The sequence below is a fragment of the Nannobrachium achirus genome (assembly GCF_963921795.1).
Source record: "Nannobrachium achirus genome assembly, chromosome: 3".
Taxonomy (NCBI): domain Eukaryota; kingdom Metazoa; phylum Chordata; class Actinopteri; order Myctophiformes; family Myctophidae; genus Nannobrachium; species Nannobrachium achirus.
Genome location: NC_137812.1, coordinates 35269828 through 35291488, shown reverse-complemented (window position 1 = coordinate 35291488; position 21661 = coordinate 35269828). Strand labels below are relative to the sequence as shown.

The 21661-nt window shown below is 40.9% G+C and overlaps 1 protein-coding gene across 1 annotated transcript; it reads left to right on the top strand.

Moving 5' to 3' along the window:
• Window positions 1–2085: 2085 nt before the first annotated feature.
• On the top strand, window positions 2086–20185 carry slc44a2 (solute carrier family 44 member 2 (CTL2 blood group); the record flags this gene model as incomplete). The annotated part of the gene is made up of 22 exons (XM_080721312.1): window positions 2086–2122; window positions 7489–7537; window positions 7894–7967; window positions 8763–8847; window positions 9019–9103; window positions 9276–9401; window positions 9556–9616; window positions 10314–10440; window positions 10701–10784; window positions 11297–11409; window positions 11616–11747; window positions 13070–13169; window positions 13640–13732; window positions 14271–14355; window positions 14613–14875; window positions 15335–15429; window positions 16731–16834; window positions 16928–17001; window positions 17178–17248; window positions 17343–17431; window positions 17571–17655; window positions 19720–20185. The coding sequence occupies 22 exons, from the start codon at window positions 2086–2088 to the stop codon at window positions 19827–19829; spliced, it is 2142 nt and encodes a 713-aa protein (XP_080577438.1). The 3' UTR covers window positions 19830–20185.
• Window positions 20186–21661: the final 1476 nt, after the last annotated feature.

The window sequence follows — 21661 nt, the reverse complement described above, 5'->3', positions numbered from 1 at the left end:
CCATGAGAAAAATGTTCGGCAGAGGTTCTGAATTGGCATCCAGGGAGTGTGCACAGAGCGGCCGAGACTGGACAAACCGTGCCGGAGATTAGCTGGTAACAGACGGATGGACGGACGGACAGACAGACAGAGCGAAAACATAGTCTCTCCCCATGCCTTCGGCTGGAGGAGACAATAAAGTGACACAGAGAGTGAACATCCTCAGACCATCATTAACACTCACAGTCACAGTGTCTCTTTGTTTATGGTTTTTCATCCTGGCCTCTCGCACCTGTTTTCACCCCTACAGTATAGGCTATAATAAGCCTTGAGTTTAGAGTGCAAACTTCCCTACCTCTTTGAACAGCAGCATGAAGCCAGACCAGTAGAGTAGCAGTTACAGACAGGCTAATAATAAACTTCTTACAATATGATGCAGACTGCAGACGGATGCCAAAAGCCATTCCAAGTTTTCAATGTATTTTAATCTAATTAATTGCAACCGTAGGTCGCTATACGTAGTATGAAAACCTCCATTTCATGTCTGTCTGTCCGTCCATCCGTCACTCTTCTGACATCACAATGACACCTCATCCCAGCTCAGCGTATAGCTGACCTGTTCTGACATCATCACAATGATGTTGCAAATGAATTCTGTCCTTGTCCTTGTCCCTTGCTCATATATATATGGAGATCCTTGACGTCATCAATATTAAGCCCATATGCATCACAGTGCATGACATGACACCTCATCCCAACTTGGGAATATATGGATGGACATTTTGTCCAACTTAAACAACCAACCAGGTCTGTGCATCTTTTTGGTCAAAGTTGATCCCATCAGTCTCTAAAAGACAAAGAAACGGCTGCACACACTGTAGCCAAAGTGCCAATATTTTTTCAATATCTTTTTTAGGATGCAGAGGATTTATAAAGTCAGACATCACATCACATCTATGATGTCAGACGTTAGTCATCTCCATATTTGGGAAAATATGGCCACATTTTGTCCAACTTAAACAATTAACCAACCAGGTCTGTGCATTTTTTTGGTCAAAGTTGATCCCATGCCAAAGCACCTGCCCTCACCCATGCATGGCAAGCAGTCTGCCTTCACCCAGGTGGATGCTTGCACAAGCACATGCCCATGTGCAAGAGGTCACTTCTCGCCCTTAGGGCGTCTTACAGTATTCTCCTGTAGATTAGCAAACCTTTTTGTACTGTATATGGGCCTTGTTTTTTTATTATTTCTTAGAGAGCGAGAGAGATACACGTATTGATTGATTGATTGATTGCAAGGTTGTCTACTAATAGGATTTAAACCCAAGAAAGCACAATGGCTTGTTAATTGAGGTCCTTTATACTCAACTCATAGAGCAATTAATAACATGTCGATAAACATGTTATTAATATTGTTCCCCCCCGCCCCTGTGGTGTCAGGCTGACATTATTTCCTTTCGAAACCTGACGACCACCTGAAACAATTGTGTGGTTCAAACTGATTCATTATTTATCTACAAGGCTGGTATGCTATATGCAGCACACGACACCCCTGTGTGTGTGCAGGAATAGGACGACGTATATCGTTAAGTTATGTCACTGTAGTAGCTCTATCTGCTGTCGTTTGATCTTGTTTCCTCTTGTTGCAACCTCTTCTGCATATTTTAATTCATTTAAAGCTGAAAGGTGATTATACAGTGAGTTTATAATCTTCTCTATAGAGCTGTCTAGCCATCATATATGGACTGTTTTGACTTTCATCCCTCGTCTGTTTTTGCGTAACATACATTGAATAAATAGTTTTTAATAGTATATAAATATAATGATTATTTGGATGATGATGGTGATCCAGCTCTCATCCACACATTCCTTTAAAGTGCCGGTGGCCCCGCCTTTCTGCATTATAGCCTATAATAGGCCAACACAGTTGTCAATCAGGACTTCTTCGTTCCAATTGGCTCCCTGTCCGCTTTCCCATAGATTGGAACGCTGGTCTGCTTTGGGGACACATTGGAGCAGTTATTGATGCATTTTCCCCACAACATTTCCATGGTAACTGCCCCGTCCAGCATTACACCAACGATTTGAAGCCAACGTAGAAAGAGAATGGAAATGGAAGAGAAGACCCCGGACCCTAAATATGGTAAGAAATACGTTTCATTCAGTGTTCCTTTCTTGGATCTTGTTTTTTCCCCTGAAAACGTCTGGAGAAAAGAAATGGAAACAATGACTGTAGTGGATGGATTTATGGGTGTGGACCGCATGGATCCTAAAACCAGAGGCAGCCTCAACCCCAGTCTCCCGTTTGTTTCATCCCTTAAATGTTCTTGGAACATTTGCATACAGATTAGATTAACACGTATTTTCATTTTCACTGTAATTAATTAAGATGACGCACGGACTCGGAGACGAAATTCTGGTCGTATTTGCCTCTGCTCTGTCTCTGTGTAACCGCCTATGCAGCAAAGATGTAACGGCAACACGAAGACGTAACAACCATATCGTTTGTCGCTGTCCTACAATATTTTGAGTAAATTAGGCTACGTCAGGTTATTATAACAGTGGTGGCACTGGCATAATTATGTGGATCTTGAAGTAGAGTTCGCATTTTGTCGTCTGCTAGACAGTTGTTTGAGGCCTTATATTTACACAGTGCACAATCTTCAGTTATAAGGTTTACATATTCAGATTAGCTATTCACTTTTTAAAGTGAAAGTCTACGCAGCTAAAATAGCCTTATCGTAGCCTATGTGTAGTTGTGCATCTCATCTCCCCCTGACAAAGAACCTCCCAAAACAACTGTTGACACAACTGTAATGTCAAACATACTGTAGGTAGCTAGACAGACTATACCCATTTTGCTCAAATACAAGTTCATACATAGGCTATTATTGTGCCAAATTAATATTCTGTAACAGCCATGAAATTGTAGGACATTGCTTTTTAACACTCTTATCTGCCAAGTGGATCCATGGCACTCAGCATCATTGTGGTCTGGCTGTGGTCCTGTGTCTGGGCAGGGCTGGTTGTCATATGAACTGTTGAGTCATGGAGTTTCCTAACCCGTGTTTTTCTTGCCTTAATACTCCTCCACGTCATTGTCATTACATGTTAGCGTTGCCACAGAGAGCTCAACAGAAATTCAGTCTCACCAACAATACTAGGGCTCTACTAGAGCTATTATTATTATTTACATTCAATATTAAGAAAAGCAAGTCCAGACTCACGCCTAATACAAGTTATATGAGCACATCCTTTCTAGTTGATCTTTGAGGTTCCTTGTGTGGAGTTTGTTCGTGTTCATTTGATTTGTCTGTTAACATGTATACATGATTTTTCACACCGCTACCCTCCCCCACAGACTAAATGGTCATAAACCCTCCAGAGATCTTTAAAGGTAGCAGAGCTACAACTCTCTCACAATGATTGCAAACAAACATCCTTTTTTGTTGTTGCCATTTTTCACAAGCCTGTGTCTACACTACAGTGTAGAAAAGAAACTAATGCATTATGCAGGAGCGTGACTCATCGTCAGTGCTGCCGTTGTATTAGGGTGAAATCAGGCTGTGCTGTTATGAATTTGTTACATTGTTGATATTTGGCCAGTTGCTTTTTTACCCTCTCAGTCAGAGTTCTATTGGCACTCAAGATTCTCCTCTGTACTAGATTTGGTAGGTTCTCCCTGGCTAGGCGTGGCAAGGCCGGGGCAGATTAGAGCCAGGCAGGCTGCAGCTTGCACAGACCTCACAGTGTCTCTCCTTGCCCACTCTACCCACTCAACAGACTGAGTCAAGGGGCATCCAGTCAGTTCTAAGCTGGCAGTGGCAAACACTTGGATGCATTACAATATACACACTTGGTCACTTGAGTAATCAGTTAGTGTGTGTGCACATGCTCGCTTACTCCCGCGCGCACACGCACGCACGCACACACGCACGCACGCACGCACGCACGCACGCACGCACGCACACACACACACACACACACACACACACACACACACACACACAGTCACACAGTCACACACACATCCACTTAAGGGACGGGGCCATCTGATAAGTCCTGTGGCCCCATTAGTGGTTCACACACACACATCAGTCATGACATCATCACTTCCCTTATAACACACGCATGCACACAGTCTTAAGCAATCAACAATTTCATGTCAATAACCACATGAACCCTACCATCCCTATTCTGGCACGTCATAGCATTTGAACGTTTTACAAAAATAGCATATTTGTTGAAGAAGGAAAAAGGGAGGGCGATGCACTGGTTAATAGACCAACTAGCCGCATATACAACCCTACCATAGACATCATAAAACCCAGTGCCCTGTTTCTGGTTTGGGGTACATGTGTATGCTGTATGTAACCAGCACTTTCCTGTATGGAATGGCGAATGTCTGTCACATGGCAGTAGAGGTGGGCGTGTCAACATGGTACCATCATGTGCTTTCAGAGAACATGTAGGATGGTGTTATCTCATCAGTCATATAGCTCAGCATGCCGCCTCTTCAAGTGTCAATCACGCACATAACCAAATAATCAAGTCATTGTCTCGCAAATGCTGAAAAAAGAAAAAAAAATGTCTTTGTTCATTGTTTTTTTATCACTGATGTTTAAACTAATCTAAACACTAATTAGTTCAATTGTAAATTGAAGGTGAAGGTGAGGGATATTGGGCAAATTCACATGTGTCTAAGGGTCTAAGAGTAGAATGTCAAGACTCTAAAATTAGAAACCAGAAATTGTGAATACACTGTGAGAAGTCCCATATCTCTCGATGGACAAAAACTCAGCTGGAGTCTATCTTCCTGTTACCTTTTATAGGCATACAGTATATTTTTTATAATGCAATAATGGATGGGATTGCAGTACTACGATTGGACATTAGACAGTTGAGTCATTTCTTAATCATTTTATCTCAAGTTGAAGCAAGTTGAGGAAACTGTGAATGAACATAATTTATCAAGAATATTGTGAAATGACTGATGATTCTGCCAGATTTAAAGAATGTTTAGCTTCAGGCCATGCATTGCTAGCTGAGTACATTTGAACTGAACATTCCCCACTGAACTGATGACTACTACACCCAGCTCTGATTAGAGCCATGACTCTGACACATTTGTACCACTTGGCAACAGAGGGTTCAAAAGCCTTGTATTTAATGACAAAGAAGCCACCAATCTTTGTATTAAGGCCTCTCTTCTCTCAATTCACCATCGCAACACTCCTCTGTGTCTGTGTGTGTGTGTGTGTGTGTGTGTGTGTGTGCGTGCGTGCGTGCGTGCGTGCGTGGGTGTGTGTGCGTGCATGTGTGTGAGTGTCACAACTCCCCTGACAAAATGGTTGTTGAGAGGAAGAAATTACACCAAACAAAAGGAAGAAAGATAGAAAGTTGCAGAAGGCGGACTGATACTTGAAGTGACTGTGAAGTGTGAACTACTGTAGTTTTCAACCAAGAGGAATAAGGAAGGAAGTGAAGAACTCAAGGCACACCACACTAGACAGGAAGTAGACATATAAAGAAAAACGACTGCTCTATACAACACACTGAGAAACCTCTGGTCACATCTGCTCATGAAAGACACTGAGAGAGAGAAATAACAGCGGCACGATGAAAGGCAGACAGAAAGGTACTGTAACTGTATGAGTGTCTTTAAGAAGTCTGTAGGTTCGGTTGGCTGGTTGAACCAGGATGTTGTTGTCCATTTTAGTTTTATTGACATAGTTAGGAGGACTTGTGATATACTATAAGGTTTCCACAGCATTTCAGATTCTGCAACAACAACACCTAACCACCAGTGGACATTGTTTATGGTACAGCTTCCAGTAATGCCTTCTCCAAAATGTATCTGATGGTGCTTGTAAATCAATCCGTTATGTTATTATGCCACTGAGGGCGTGTTTGCAGGCTGGGGAGTGTGACTCAATGTTATACTGTATCTCTGTGACAGTGGATTATGAGATGTCGACAGCTACATTAGTGGTCACTTGGCTCAGAACCTCACTGTGCTGCTATGAGGTTACAGTCACAGGCAGGACAGTATAAGATGCCGTCTCAACAAGTGATTTTCATGTGAATTTCACAGTTCAGGGTGGCATTAGTGTTATGGCAGTCTAGCAGGATGTGGGGCACACCATACATTTACATATTACTATTAGGGATGGTCCGATCAGGTTTTTTGGAACCGATCACCGAGCACCGATCACAAAAGTTTGATCACCCGATCCCGATCAATCACCGATCCGATCAAGTTATTATTTATATTTTCTAAATGTTAATGTTAAACTTTATTTCATTCATTCACTCATGAATTCATTTATATATTTGCCTTATAGTTATTTACCAGCATTACTATGTATTTATTATCATAGCAGTAACTAATTATTCCTTCAGCACTGTGGAAATCAATACCCCAAAATGGCCTCAAGTGGGCATACTGAACGGCTGGTTGATCAGATGCACCGATCGGATCGGATCGGTGAATTTACCATCTGATCTAAACCACCGATTATCGCCGATCATGCTTTGATCGGCCCGATCCGATCCATTGCCGATTGATCGGTAACATCTCTAATTACTATTCAGTTTCAATTGTTCCTTAATTATTTTTCTATCTATATAAATCATGTATGTTATAGATGAAATGTTGCACACTGTCTTGCGATGCACTGTGTGATGTTTATTGCTTGAAAATCACTTATTTGAGGCATTGAGTGACACCGTTGTGTGATAGTATGGGCTGACTTTGCTCCTCTCCTCTCTCTGGTCTCTGCGAGGTGTTACCATGGCGGCAGAGAATGTTCACCAGGAGCTCTTGGTCACCAGGGAGTCATTTAGTGGGTTGCTAAGCATGTCAGTCTGATGGGAGGATTCTTTTGTTATGGAAAAGGTCCTTGCTTTTAGAGACGCGACTATTGATTATATTCGTAGTGATTATTGTATTGATTACTTTTTCGATTAATCAAATGTTTTTTTTCCATTTTTTATTCACAATTTAATTTCTTGATCTACTATTTGTGCTCATTCGATTGATTATTTGAGTCAAATCGATTATTTATTAGTACAATTAATTAACTTGATTAGTTCGATTAACTGTTGTACCCCTACTTGCTTTGTCATTACATACGTGCACTCATGTATATTGCATTTGCATGATAGATTATGCACATTTTAATGAAAATGCAGACACAATTTGCACTCATGTACCCACCAAGTGCAACCGCTTAAAATATCAAATACTGTATACAATATCTGTAGTAAATATAACTGCTATATTTCTAGTATGTGCGATATAGATCAGGAAAAATCGACACTCACAATGTAACAGTATTTATTCTCATATCATGATATATCAATTAATATCAAGATGTTAACCAGTCCTAGTTATATTTTGGATTCTCCACAGAATGTGTTCATATAGTAAGTGTTGGTATACTACAGGTTGAAATAGTGGCTTTCTTTAGAGTGTACAATAACAAAAACATGTCATTCTTTCCTCAGGGGAGGCCAGGAAGTTTGACCCTACCTTCAAGGGACCCATTCACAACAGGTAGAGTGTCTCTATTCTCATGTTATCGTTATGTCTCCATCTCTTCGCCTACTGTACTAGGAAAGTATGGTGCCATTGACTGTGTTCTCATCTATGTTCACACACACATCAGTCATGACATCATCACTTCCCTTAAAACACACGCATGCACACGGTCTTAAGCAAACAACCATTTCATGTCAATAACCACATGAACCCCACCATCCCTATGATCAGAAAGAATATATAACTTATAGATTAGCTATTTTTGTGTATAAAATATTAAAAACTGTTTTTCAATCACTGCAAGGAAACATTTTATACTGTACTTGACTCTCAAACTCTCTCCGTGCTCTCTCTATCTTATGCTTTTCCAGAGGTTGCACAGATGTCATCTGCTGTCTTCTCTTCATTATAGCCATTATAGGCTACTTTGCTGTGGGCATTGTTGGTGAGAATCTACCTTGCTAATGTTTTCTGACAATACACATAAACCTGTGTTTGCTTATAATCTATATGAATTACATATTGAGTGCTTGAATACTTACCATGCACAACCTTTAAAAACAACCCAATTTGTCATTCTGACAATTTCTAAGTCCCCTTGTACTGTAGTCCCTTGTCGCTGCTGACCCCTACTGGTTGGTCCGAGGGAAGGTGTAGGTGTCTCCTCTCAGTGAGGAGTTTCACTGGTAGGATGTAACGAGTGTAGAGGTACAGTTCAGCTCTCACTGATCAGGCTCCCTGACCATCTTGTGTGAGTCACTAATGCAGTGACAGAGATCACCATCCCTACCGGGCATGAACACAGCTAATTGTGTTTGTTGCTATGCAGATGCTTCACAAAGGATTCAAACCCCTAGTCTCTGCGGTGGTGGGCATGAACTTTACTGCTGTGCAACCTACAAACGCATGAGATTTGCATTCAATGCTCATGTGCAGAGAGAAAGGACAGACACGTGAGACCAAGATGTGTGTCGGATTCGAACCCTGGTCCTTACTCGTTGTTCCTTCGTTCACAATGACCTATCATACTGTCTGTACACTAACTGGCTGATTAATTGATTAAATATACAAATACTACAGAATATATATCTGTCTTGAGTTTCCTAGAGTGAGACAAAACATGGCAAACAATGTAAATAGGTTACAGCGCACTGAGTTGCAGTGTTATTACATTGTTAGTTTAATAACAAAAAATGCAAATTTATTTAGTGATTTATTTTGTTGTTTGTCTTCCGTGTAGCCTGGTCCCAGGGTGACCCTAGGAAGGTCATCTATCCTACAGACAGCAGGGGACAGTTCTGTGGCCAGGAGGGAACACCTCTAGAGTAAGTTCTCTCATCTTTAAACCTGTGTTTAAAAAAAAAACCTAATAGATACAAATGGCATACCGGTATTTAGAAATCTGATAATTAGCAGCATTTTAGGCTTTGAGATTGAAACAAGACATACAGTACTTCTGATGCCTCTCATTTAAAAGTGTAATTCCTACTCAACAGCAAGAAGCCCCTGCTGTTCTATTTCAACATCTTGAAGTGTGCCAGTCCCCTGGTGCTGCTGGAGTTCCAGTGTCCTACTACACAGGTTAGATATGCCCCCGACCTCCACACGGTCTCTCATGCTCAAATATTGCTTTTAGTTCTTCTTCTTCCATCCCTTTCTAGAACATTTTACTTGTACCTACAGTAACATGTGTTTTCTGCAAGCTAAGCTCATATCACGACGACTCTCATGACGTTTTTTAATTTGCATGCAGATATGTGTGGAAAGCTGTCCTACCAAGTCCCTTACATTGGTGAAAGCGGCATCAAAGTTAAGCTCGGCAGAAGACAAGGAGTACTACAAACGATTCTGTAAGGAAGGTGTGGACTTCACAAAAATGGTGAGTGACATAAAAATAAACGATGATGGGTTATGTGCTAAAATACAGTTATATTTGATATACTGAGGTGTGAGACTGTAAAAGATTCAGTTACAGGATTCCTACACAGTGAAAATCAGGAGTTTTATTCAATTCTTCCTGATGTGTATTTCAGAGTGTACCTGAGATCCTTAGGGATGGCCTCTGCCCCGCCATGCTCATGCCCAGTAAAGCCTGTGAGTAAATTCCATCTCACCTGCATATCGTCGTTGTCGGGTGGAAACCTTGTATGTCCAAAACCGTTCGTTTTGTATTTATCTTTATCTTATCTTTAAAAATGATCTAAACTAGTGAAAACAGCCGATCCCGGTGCGAGGCATTGTGTGCTTGTAGATCTGCTGTTTTCACTACCTGAAGTGCGACAGCCTTGTATGGTGAAGCAGGGCTTTCCTTTGTGAAAAAACATACAAATTTGAAACTTGGAGATACAAGGTTTCTGCCCGACAGTGACGATATGGTCGCTGTCGAGCATAAAACTTGTATTTTCACTTTTGATGTTTTTGGGTTAACTCAATGGCCTACTTCATCGTGCAAGAATAATTAAAATATCCAATCTACACGCTCACAACGTGTTGCGATGCAATGTGAGCTTGTGGATATAGTTATTATATAGTTATTTATTTTAAAATAGTTATTTTTGAATGTGGTTAGGTCTGTCTGTGGGATTTATAAACTAATAATAACATTGGATTTATTGGAAGGTAATATTTTCCATTTCCTGAAAAGTAACAGTTTTAGGTATACGGTACATGCTTTATGCCCGATTGCAATGATAGTCACTCAGTTCCCACTCATGCTCTATCACTAGCTGCTACTGTGTACATGAATACATTGCTATTACTTACCTTTGAAATGTCCGTCTGTCCTCACCAGTCACCCGTCGCTGCCTCCCTGCCTTGGGAACGCTGAAGGGTGGTGTGGTGGTGGTGGGTAACGAGACCATAATGGATGGTGGAGAGGGGAAGAATGTCAGCGCCACGGATCTGCTAGACGCATCAAAGTGAGTCGTTTTTACTCTGTGACAAGGTATCTGTTTTAGAACGCTATTTACAACCAAAAAGGTTGTAAATATTCTATATTTATTGTCCTCTAGATCAGTGGTTCTCAAACTAACCACGCCTAAAATCATTGGCCGTGGATCCCCATCTTTGAGAACCACTGTTTTAGATTAACCTTGAATTTAAGCATATCCTAACATTAACGTCTCTCATTTCTTCAGAAGTTGGAAGTGGGAAATATCTTTACTATTTTCCTTCACAGGAAGTCCAATGTGGTTGTTGAAGCTCGCCAAGTGGCCATGAGGATCTTTGAAGACTACACTCAATCTTGGCAGTGGATTTTGCTGTGAGTCACATAATTCTTTGGTCATTATAAGACGATACTGGTGGACTGGCATGTTTAGCCCATTGATTACCACTGTATTTGATATTATTGCCGACCATTTCCAAAACCATACCTTGGTTTGTTTGATTTCCAAAGGAATTCCTGTACAGTATGAAAATCTACTTGCAAAGATTTGAAACTTGCTTGAAATAAAATTAATTCAACACTAAATATCATTACCGTTACACATTTTAATTTATTTATTTGGAGCCCACATGAAGTTTAGATTAACCTCAACTGTCTTGGGGAAATGATACTGTAGCCATAATGCAATGTAAAGTTACTTTAACGCTTATATTGTATACTTCATTGTCCACCTTCAGAATAGTGATAATAGCCGATCTACAAGCTAGCCGATCTACAAGCTCACAACACGTGTTGGGCTATTTAAAAATGTTTACTTTTTTTTTGCTCTAAAACACTGTTGAACACATTGGTTAAAAGCCCTGTGTGTTTGTGTCCACTCTCCACAGTGGTCTGTTCATAGCCATGATAGTCAGTCTGATCTTCATTGTCCTGCTGCGCTACCTGGCCGGTATCATGGTTTGGGTGATGATTGTATCGGTCATTCTCGTCATTGGTTATGGTAAGTCTCATATGACTAGCTATGTATTCAAAAAATAAATGTTCTCTTTAATGCTCCAAAATAACATACAAAGTCTATTTTTAGTTTGGACTGATCTTCCCTCCAAACGTCAGTGAAATTTGAGTTAAATTTGTTTTAACTTGGATATCATTGCGTGTGTGTGTGTGTGTGTGTGTGTGTGTGTGTGTGTGCTTTATATATACAAGGTATTTTCCACTGCTTCATGGAATATAGAAGTCTGAGGGGAGAACCTGGAGCTGACGTCACCATCCGCGACCTGGGCGTGCAGACGGACTTCTCTGTCTACCTGCAGATCAGGCAGACCTGGCTGGCCTTCAGTAAGCATTTTTTTTCGCAAATGCGCCTAAAATTTAATCTGTGCGACCTAAAATTATAATTGGGAGCACCTGTGCGACTACAAATTATTGCTGTGATGCGACCGAAACGGACGGTCGAGTGGACCTAAACGAGCGCTCCCTGCCACCTGAGAAAACAAGTGGCCGTCCCCTCTGAGCTGCAGTGGCTCTGGATGCTAATCTAATAGCATGTAGCGTGTTGGTTTACTTATTACAATGGAGCGATACGGGGGCATCACTGATTGCGGACATTCCAGCGCTTTTATGTGCCGCTTGTCAGAAAGCAGCCTACTTTATTAGAAGTATCTGTAAGTTGAGAAACAATCCAGCTGCACCACGGCACGGAGAGGAGTAAACTATTTTTCCCTGTGTGCCTGTTAGCTCTGGTCCATAGCGTTAGTGTTAGTTCTCCACTAACGCTATAGACCAGAGCTATGTGGCTGTGAGACCGACGCAAGTCTGTCTGTGTGTGAAATCTGTGAATGAGAAGAGGTTGACCGGCGTGTGTGTGTGTGTGTGTGTGTGTGTGTGTGTGTGTGTGTGTGTGTGTGTGTGTGTGTGTGTGGGTGGGTGTGGGGGTGTGGGTGTGGGTGTGGGTGTGTGTATGAGCATGGCAAGTTACTTTATTGGATGAGTTTCAAAACGGTTGTAAATATTCTTAAGAAATGTATATGCACAAAAAACCTGATCAGTGTGAATTGCCCACATTTGAAGTGAGTAGGCTCTTGTAATGTATTATAATGGACCATGGTATATTTACGTTGTAATTATTTTATAGCTACGATTGTGAATTATATTATCCATATTAAGGCTATGAAGTTTAACAAAAAAACAGATGAATATGTGATTGGAATCAATGGAAGGGTCTCATCTGAAGATGTTTTATACGGCTCTGTCAGTGGGTCTCTGACTACATGGATGGATGAGGGACAGTTTAAATTTGGGACCCGGATGATTGCATAAAGCCCCAGAGATGGCTCCTTTCACCATTTCATGTTATATCGTTTTTTATTCATTTAAAAACATCGATAACATACTGGTGCTCCTTCCATTTTGGTGGGTGCTCCTAAATTCTTTCTGGTGCTCCTAACATTTTAAACTGGTAGCACCAGTGCTAGTAAAAAAGTTAAAAGTTAAATGTCCATGCTTCTCTGTACCACTACTATTGTAACTCATACCACACTGTGTCTTAAAAACCACAACTATTCCTTCAACATGCCTTTGGGTGGTAGAAGACAGAATTCCAAACATAAATTACATCACTGTCCTGTTTGCAATAATGTTTTTGTCTTCTTTTTGCCCAGTGATCATCTTGGCGATTGTAGAAGTGGTGATCATCCTGCTGCTCATCTTCCTCAGGAAAAGAGTCCTCATTGCAATCGCCCTCATCAAGGAAGCCAGCAGGTCAGTCTCATACAACTCTTTACTACTAACTGCAGTTGGCTTGCCATCCACATTCAGTCTTGTTGCAGTTTCATTAACTGTGCATTAACCCTGACATTTATTTGGACATCATTTCAAAAATGTAAAAAAAAAGAAAAAAAGAAAAGAAAAAATATTATTTTCTTAAAAGATATGTGGGCTCCTTGTAGCCCACATTTTACCCACGTACAAAGCTCATATATAATCTTTTTTCGCTACTTGTTGTACGACAAATAGGGCTTAAGTGGTCAACAGCTGCGTCTAAGTGGCCAAGCTAGGAGATAGTTCAACCATTTTTAGTTTGTTTGTTGCAACAAAAGAAGCAAACATCCTTTTGTCATTTCACCCAAAAGGAGCACACAGCCTTGTTTATTATGAAGAGGGCTTTTGATTCACTTTTGACAAAACCACAGAGTGTCACCTGTTGTGCTGTTGATTTCTTTCTCTTGTAGAGCGATTGGGAAAGTGATGTCATCGTTGTTCTACCCACTGCTGACGTTTGCCCTCCTGGCTCTGGTGATCGCCTATTGGGCCATCACTGCAGTGTATCCTTTTGTTGTTGCCCTCCCAATGAAAAGAGATGAGTGGGATTCTGTAATGGACCTTATAACATTGTACGGTAATATAACAAATATCAGTGAAGTCTATATACAATGTCTGTACAAACAGAGCTGGAACAATAACCGCATTACCGCAATACTGCCTTTTTGCAAGCTTACCATAAGCACCATAATACTTTTTTAGTTTGACATCCTGTGTGCATCCTGTGGGCTTCTAGAGAAACGAAACGTTGTCGCCACCTCAGCTGCATGGGAGGAGTATTACCTTTATACTGTTGACGCAGCCAGTTGACCTCGTTTCTAAGCCAGATGTTACATTGCATATTTTGGTTTGGTTAACCAGTGAAATGCAGTAATACAATTTCCTTGCTTGCTTACATCTAAAATAAATTTAAGTGCAAAGTTGCAGTGTTATAATTCTTAGCACAGGACGGCCCGAGAAAGAATCAATACCATAACTTTGATATTGTTAATGCCTTGCTCTTCCCACTGAGATCAAAACCTCCTTGACATGTGTGAACAGCTTCTTGTCTACTTCTAATGAGCAGGTGTACAAAGTGTTCAACACCTCTGAGTGTGAATACTCAAGAGAGACCTGCGATCCCAAGGTATGCCACTAAATGTCACTTAGGCTACACATTTGACCACTGGCAATTTTACACTTAGCATAACAAGTCATTATTAATATTAGCATGAAAGCTAGTTTGGCTGTACGATTTCACTAGCCAGACAGACAAAAACATCTGCTATAATTTAATATATGTTTCTCAAAAATCACAACATTGCTGTTTAAGCTCATTTCATAGTAATATTAGCATTTCACAGTGTACTCTACTCAACAACATTAATATATTTCTTTCCACAGACATTCAACACCTCCAACATCTCAGCTCAGTGTTCTGATGCAGAGTGCCTGTTTGCCTTCTACGGTGGAGAGACACTCTACCACAAATACCTCATCCTGTTCCAGTTCTACAACGTCTTCCTCTTCTTCTGGTGTGCCAACTTTGTAACGGCACTGGGGCAGGTGACCCTGGCAGGGGCCTTTGCCTCCTACTACTGGGCTTTCAATAAGCCTGATGACATCCCCGCTTTTCCCATCTTCTCCTCCCTGGGAAGGGCTCTCAGGTAGGCTGTGTGCGTTGTGTCGCAGACTTTCATCGATTTCCTAGATAGATTCATAGACTTGTTTGACAGCACTGTCATCAGTCTATGTTGGATTCGTGTTGTGTTCTTTCAGACATTCAAATACTTCAATTGTCGATACTAAAAAACTTGACCTTTTCACTGCTCTATTTGACCTCTACACCAAACCTATTTGCCAAAAACAGCCACTCTACAGGCTCTCAACGCCTTGCAGCACGAGGCATTCAGAGCTTGTAGATCTGCTATTTTTGTCTAAAGTTCTCAGAATATGGATGTGAGGGTTCAAGTTGTTAATTTAAAACAATTATCCTATCACACAAAGATTTGGCGGCCCCCCTGTAGTAACTCTGAGGACCTCCTAGGGGTCCCGGATCCCCTGTTGAAGACCCCTGCCTTAAACTTTTATTTTTCTTCTTCCTGCTTTCTTCTTCCTGCTTCCAGATATCACACAGGCTCCCTGGCTTTCGGCTCTCTCATTCTGTCTCTGGTACAGGTGACCAGGGTCATCTTAGAATACCTGGATCACAAGTTGAAGGGTAAGCTGGCAGAACTTAAACAGTTATTATGATAATTAATATGTACAGTGTCAACAGACCTTCAACAGTGAATATCTGGAGCAATATCAGTTGTGAGCTTGTAGATCAGCTACACACAAATTCAGTTCAGTTTGAGTATAGAGGGTCTCAGTGTTGAATCCAGAGGAACAGAGAGTGTTAGTTAGTGTAGCAGAGTGCCTCACTGCCTCAGCCTGATGGCCTCAAAAGTCTAATATCTCCCCTGGTCCATAGAGATATCCCTTTGGTCTAGTAATGGTTAAGATATTGGACGTTTACATGGGAGACCCGAGTTCGAATCCCAGACATTACACTAAAGCAGCAGTCAGTAATCCAAAACAAACAAACAAATAGCCTTAAAAGCTCTCACATGGGGGTCATGCTTAGTTGTGGAGCCTGATGGCTATTGGCAGATTTGGCACAAAGGACTAGCCAAGTCGCTTTGTGGTGTGCCGAAGGGGCATGTGGCTGAATGTGCTCCTTGTGCCTGCTACAGTACTACCGTAGCTCATCATAAGCCCCTTTTCCACAGGCCCAACTCCACACCACTCTACACCACACCGCCCACTTGTGCCAGGTTTTCCACTACAAGGACCTGGGTAGAGTGGTGTGAAAGTGGTACTAAATGTGGTACTAAAAAGTGTCCAATCTAGAGTATGTCTGAGCTAGGCCAAACAGGGCCAAACATTTCATAATGACTGATCACTCACTGACTTTTCATTTACAGTAGACCACCAGTGTATTATAATTATCATAGTAATACATTAATAGTTTATAGTGTATTATACTCACAGTTATAATCCATTATAGTGTATTATAATTAGGATAGTTGTAATACAAATTTATATTGTATTATAATCACAGTTAAAAGGGTTAATTTGTTTCTTACCGATAGGGGTACTTAGTTTTGTGTAATGGAAAATGTAGATATTTTTATGTGGTGCGGTGTGGTGTGGTGTGGTGCTAAAGCTGCAGTCGAAAAGGGGCTAGAGGGGATGTGAGGAGTTCTCTAGGATAGCGTTTAGTTTCCTACTTATTCTCCAACCTGCAGCACCTCCAGATCGTAGAGTTCAACCCCAACTATAAGGGGCTGGCCTTTCTCATACGCTTGTGCAGTGTATTGGCATGCATTGTAGAGACGTGAGCCTCCTCAAGAAGAACAGCTTGCTTCCTATAGAGGGCACTCCAGGGTTAATTGACTGCATAGATTTGTGGTGTGATTGATTGTGTTCAATAACACATGGTCACACAATGCATTATTGTTGCTTTTGCCTCCTATCCAGGTGCTCAGAACAAGTGTGCCCAGTTCCTGCTGAAATGCTTAAAGTGCTGCTTCTGGTGCCTGGAGAAGTGTATCAAGTTCCTCAACAGAAATGCATACATTATGGTGAGGGTTTTGGACTTTTGTACAAATTTCACGTCTGACAAAAAGCAACGTTTTTTTTGTTTTGTAAAGTGACATAAAATACTTTCTCTCTAGATTGCCATCTATGGCAAAAGCTTCTGTACCTCGGCTCGCGACGCCTTCTTCCTTCTCATGAGGAACATTGTCAGGTAGGGATTCCTGCTCCAAGAGGAGCTATCATTTTCAAGCTTTGGTTTAAATTAATCTGAATTCATCCTTAACATGCAATTCAATCAGAATGTATTTCATTGTATTGTTTCCACCTTATTTGATATGTTCTACTCTAATCTGTTTTACTCTCATTTGAATGTAATCTTGTATACAGGGTGGCTGTTTTAGACAAAGTGACTGACTTTCTACTGTTCCTTGGAAAGCTCCTCATTGTTGGTATTGTTGGTAAGGAAATACTTTGTCTGAAAAATAATGGTGTTGTATATGGCTACCATGCAGACACTCTGGATAAATTGTAATTGTAATTGTTTCGATACAGGGGTCTTCTCTTTCTTCTTCTTCTCTGGAAGGATTAAAGCTGTAGAAGATGCCGCTCCATCTCTCAACTACTACTGGGTGCCCATATTGGTGAGAGCCAGCAGAGCCTTCTCTTTTGGTTCAAGACTCTCCTATGGAGATTTATGAAGAAGCATCTCATTGGAACGTGATTCCATCTCTGTGTAAAAGTTGTACTAAATGTTACAATGGGATTCTTGTGTGATTCCAGACAGTTGTGGTGGGATCCTACCTCATCGCTCATGGGTTCTTCAGTGTGTATGCCATGTGTGTGGACACACTCTTCCTCTGCTTCTGTAAGTAACTCTTCTTAATCGTTGATTGATTGTTTGAAGTCACTGGAGAACTTCTACAGTGTTTTAGTGTGAAATCCCTTCCGCAGATGAATCTTTATAACACCTTTGTGCTTTTTAATCACTGATGCAACTGTCTGAACTGCAGGTCTCTTTTTGTTCCTGACATGTTTCTGACTGCTCTTCTCTTTGTCTCTCCCTTCCATGTGATCACATTTTTCGTCTTTATTTCCACACTTTTTTTCCTCCTTATTTTCCATTTTCCTCCACATCGTTTGGTTCCGTTTTGAATTTCATGTGTTGACTCACTGACTCACACACACACACACACACACACACACACACACACATACACATTGTATTGCCTACACACATACACTCAAAAAAGGTGAGGACCTGGAGAGAAACGATGGCTCCGCTGCGAGGCCTTACTTCATGTCGCCCAAGCTCCTCGAGATCCTCTCTAAAACCAAGTTGGATGAGGAGGACGGTGCCGTGCAGGCGGAGGCCGCGCCGCAGGTGGACGCGGAAAGAGCCGAGGAAGACACCCCTCTCCAGCAACAAGACGGCGAGATCCAGCTGAAAACGCAGGCAATCCTCCTCAAGCAGGACAACGAGGAGGAGCAACCTCTGAAGTCCAGTGCAGAAACAGACGGGCCTCAGGAGGAGAAGAGCCAAGAGGAGGTCATTCTAGCGGAAGACCCCAAGAAACAGGATGACCCAGAGATAATGCAGCCCGTGGAGGAGGAGTCAAAGGAGGAGCCTAAGCCAGAGGAGCAGGTTCCTCCAAAAGGAGAATCTGGAAAAGAAGAGACAGATGAGAAGAAAGACGAGAAGTTGGATGTTAAAGAAGAGGATCCACCCACTGCACCGCAAGAGTAGACTAATGGGGTAAACGTGCTGAGTGGAACAGCTGTACCCAACCAACGATGTGATATGAACCCGTTGAGTGTAGGCTATACAACCAGCTACAATACATATCACCTTTGCTATGCCAATGGGTTGGCCTCAGTGCTTGTTCATTTCAGAGATGGCCGTCGTGGTGTGATTGTCTGAGGCAAGTCAGAATCCCAGTGCATCTCTGTAGCTTGAAAAATATTGTTCTGTCATGTTGGTCTTTAGACAGTGTTGGTTTTTATATTGTGAGGACCTGTAGAATATTGTTAAGTGCTGAATCGGTGCCTGACTACTATCATTAATCTTATACCTGTCAATGAATGCACTACAGAACCACGATATACCGTACCATGTTTACACTCTAAGCAACACATTTCAATCCACGGTGAATCTCTTTCACTGTTTACCGTATGCCAGCTGATGCCAAAAGGTTACCAACATGTTTGATATACTTTATAAATATTAGATATTGTATAATATTGCTTTGAACCTGAAATGTATTTACTACGTAGCTTGAGTCTTGTAGAGACCCCAGCCAAAGATTACTTGCTTGGCTGGGATTCCCTGTATTGTATTGCCACCTACTTGCCTTGGTATTTCAGACTGGTATAAGTGCTGTGATTGTGTTGCCATGATGCAACCAGCCTGACCTCTTAAGACTCTGCAAACCCTGCAATTGTTTACCAACCCTACTTGCCTTGGCATCTCTTTCTCTTCTCTTCTTTTCTCTCTTTTGTCTCTCTCTCTGTCTCCGACAGTGCTGCATGGTGTGAACATTGCCTACTAACTTCTCTGCTACTAACATGGTATAAATATATTGGGATGCTTTTGTACAGTTTTGTTGTATGTCAACATTGTGAGCGTTGTAAGTAGATTTTCCACTGACACTAGATGACATTCCATATTTATTGGTTGTAGTTCTTGATTAAAGGTACTTGTATTAATCACAATAGTTCTGTTATGTGTAAAACGGATGAACGTCTTGATATTTGGCATTTGGATGAAGGCAACAGGTGAGTTCAGATATCCAATTTAGCTTTCTTTAATGGAGACTTGTATTTGTATTTCCTAATGTCATAGAAAACTAAAGTCGATTATAATGTTACTTGGTGGTTGAGTCCTAAGAACCCCCGTGCAGTCTCCTCTCTCATTGGTTTCTGTCTGTCACAGTGGAAGACTTGGAGCGCAATGACGGATCGGCAGAGAGGCCATACTTTATGTCCCAGAATCTGCTCAGCGTACTGAAGAAGAAAAACGAAGAGGCAAAAACTGTGGAATAAATCTTACAACATAGAATGCCAGTGTTAATTGACCTCCCAAGAGTGATTACGGGTCAATTTAGTTCCATTTGTATACTCTTCTGAGTTAAATTAACAAAGGATTTTATTGTTTACCTGAGGGTGTATGCCTGTGTATATGTGTGTGCGCGTGTGCATGAATTTGAATGTGACCAAAAACAGAACAAATTAAGGGGTTTTGTAATCACCAAAGAGAAGTGCCTTGTCTTTTTTTGTATGATGTATTGTGCCTTAATATTGGTGATGATAAATAATACAAAGATGGAGGAGACCTGAGGAGACTTTTTATCATAGAAAGCAATATGACATGCAAACAGGAGTATGCCTGTTTGCCTTTTAAGAGCTTATGTATGTTAGAGAAGTAACAATGAATTTAAGCATGTTGCATAAATTCCGTAACCTATAGGCTGTTTTGCTTCAATATGGATTAGTGACGTTTTAGTTTTTTTCTCAGCCATGCAATTGTGTTGTTTTCAACTCAGTAATGCAGCCTATAATTGCTGGCTTTGAAGGGTCCATAATTCTTCAGTAATGTTACCAGTATTATGGGAAATGTACATATTAATGTTTTTTGACGTTATTAAGCATATTGCATATTGTACTGTTAGAAATTAACTTTTGCTACAGAAGCTGTACTGTAGGTTACAATATTTGAAGTCGAACAGATTAATCGCATATAAGAAACATGTCTTGACCAATTGTTTTTTTTACTGTGCCTCAAATGCAGTTCATTTTAATAACATTCATTTTATAAGTTGGTGTACATACTTTTCCATTGAGTGCAAAATGTTCATTGTAAATTTTGGTACAGTAAACTGAATTTAATGCTAATTAAACAAATGGTTTATGTCACATTTGTCGGCCAGCTTTGTGTTTGCCCAAAATTAGGCTTATCAGATAAATTAAACCTGTGTAGGCCTATTGCAGGATCAGATCGAATTAACACTCTAACCTCTAGGCATACAACATCTGACTGCCATTACTGCCTTAAATAGCCATTTCACAAAATAAAGAGATGTAGACAATTTCATAGTTATGAAGTGTGCTTATTCCATAATACATGCCCTTGTCAACAATTACCTGCTATTCCCAAGTGAGTGATGATCAAAAAAGTACATCAGCATACTTTTCTGTTATGAATGGGTTAATGGATTTTGGGCACATGATCACTTTAATACAAGCATAAAATAAGTAAATAATTTCATAATAAAACCTAATAAAGAATGGGTCCATTTTGTTATGCATAATAAAGGTACGAAAACAATAATGGTTTTAAATCGACTACTCAATTGATCACCTACATCAAAAATAGGTATTTTGCCCAATCCTGAGACAAACTATCACCTACTTCATGAAGCAGACATGAGCCCAGTTTGATTCCTATAGCCCTGGCTTTTCGGTTATAATTAAATATCTTCTTGTCTAAGATAATTTGTGTTTTATTGCAAAGCAGCAAACAAACAGTCCAACATTTGCTTGCTGTCAAAATCCAAATTAACACAACACGACACTGTCATTGCAGCTGCAATTCTGGAAAACGTCACTAGAGGGCATAAATAACATGCCTGACGTTCACTCTTGGAAAATAATATAGTCAACGCACTCTAGAGGCGGGAGCGAGCGCTGACCATTTCTGCATTTACACCAATGTGAGTGCACGGTGACAGATAGGCTAATCATCTTTGTCCCCAGAGTGACTCCCCACGGCCACTCCACTGATTTGAAGTGCAAGCCTGCAAGGCAGTGCATTTCATAATTAATATGCAATCTAAGTTTGAAATGTCTATTCAAATAAAGAAGATAATTAAAGAAGA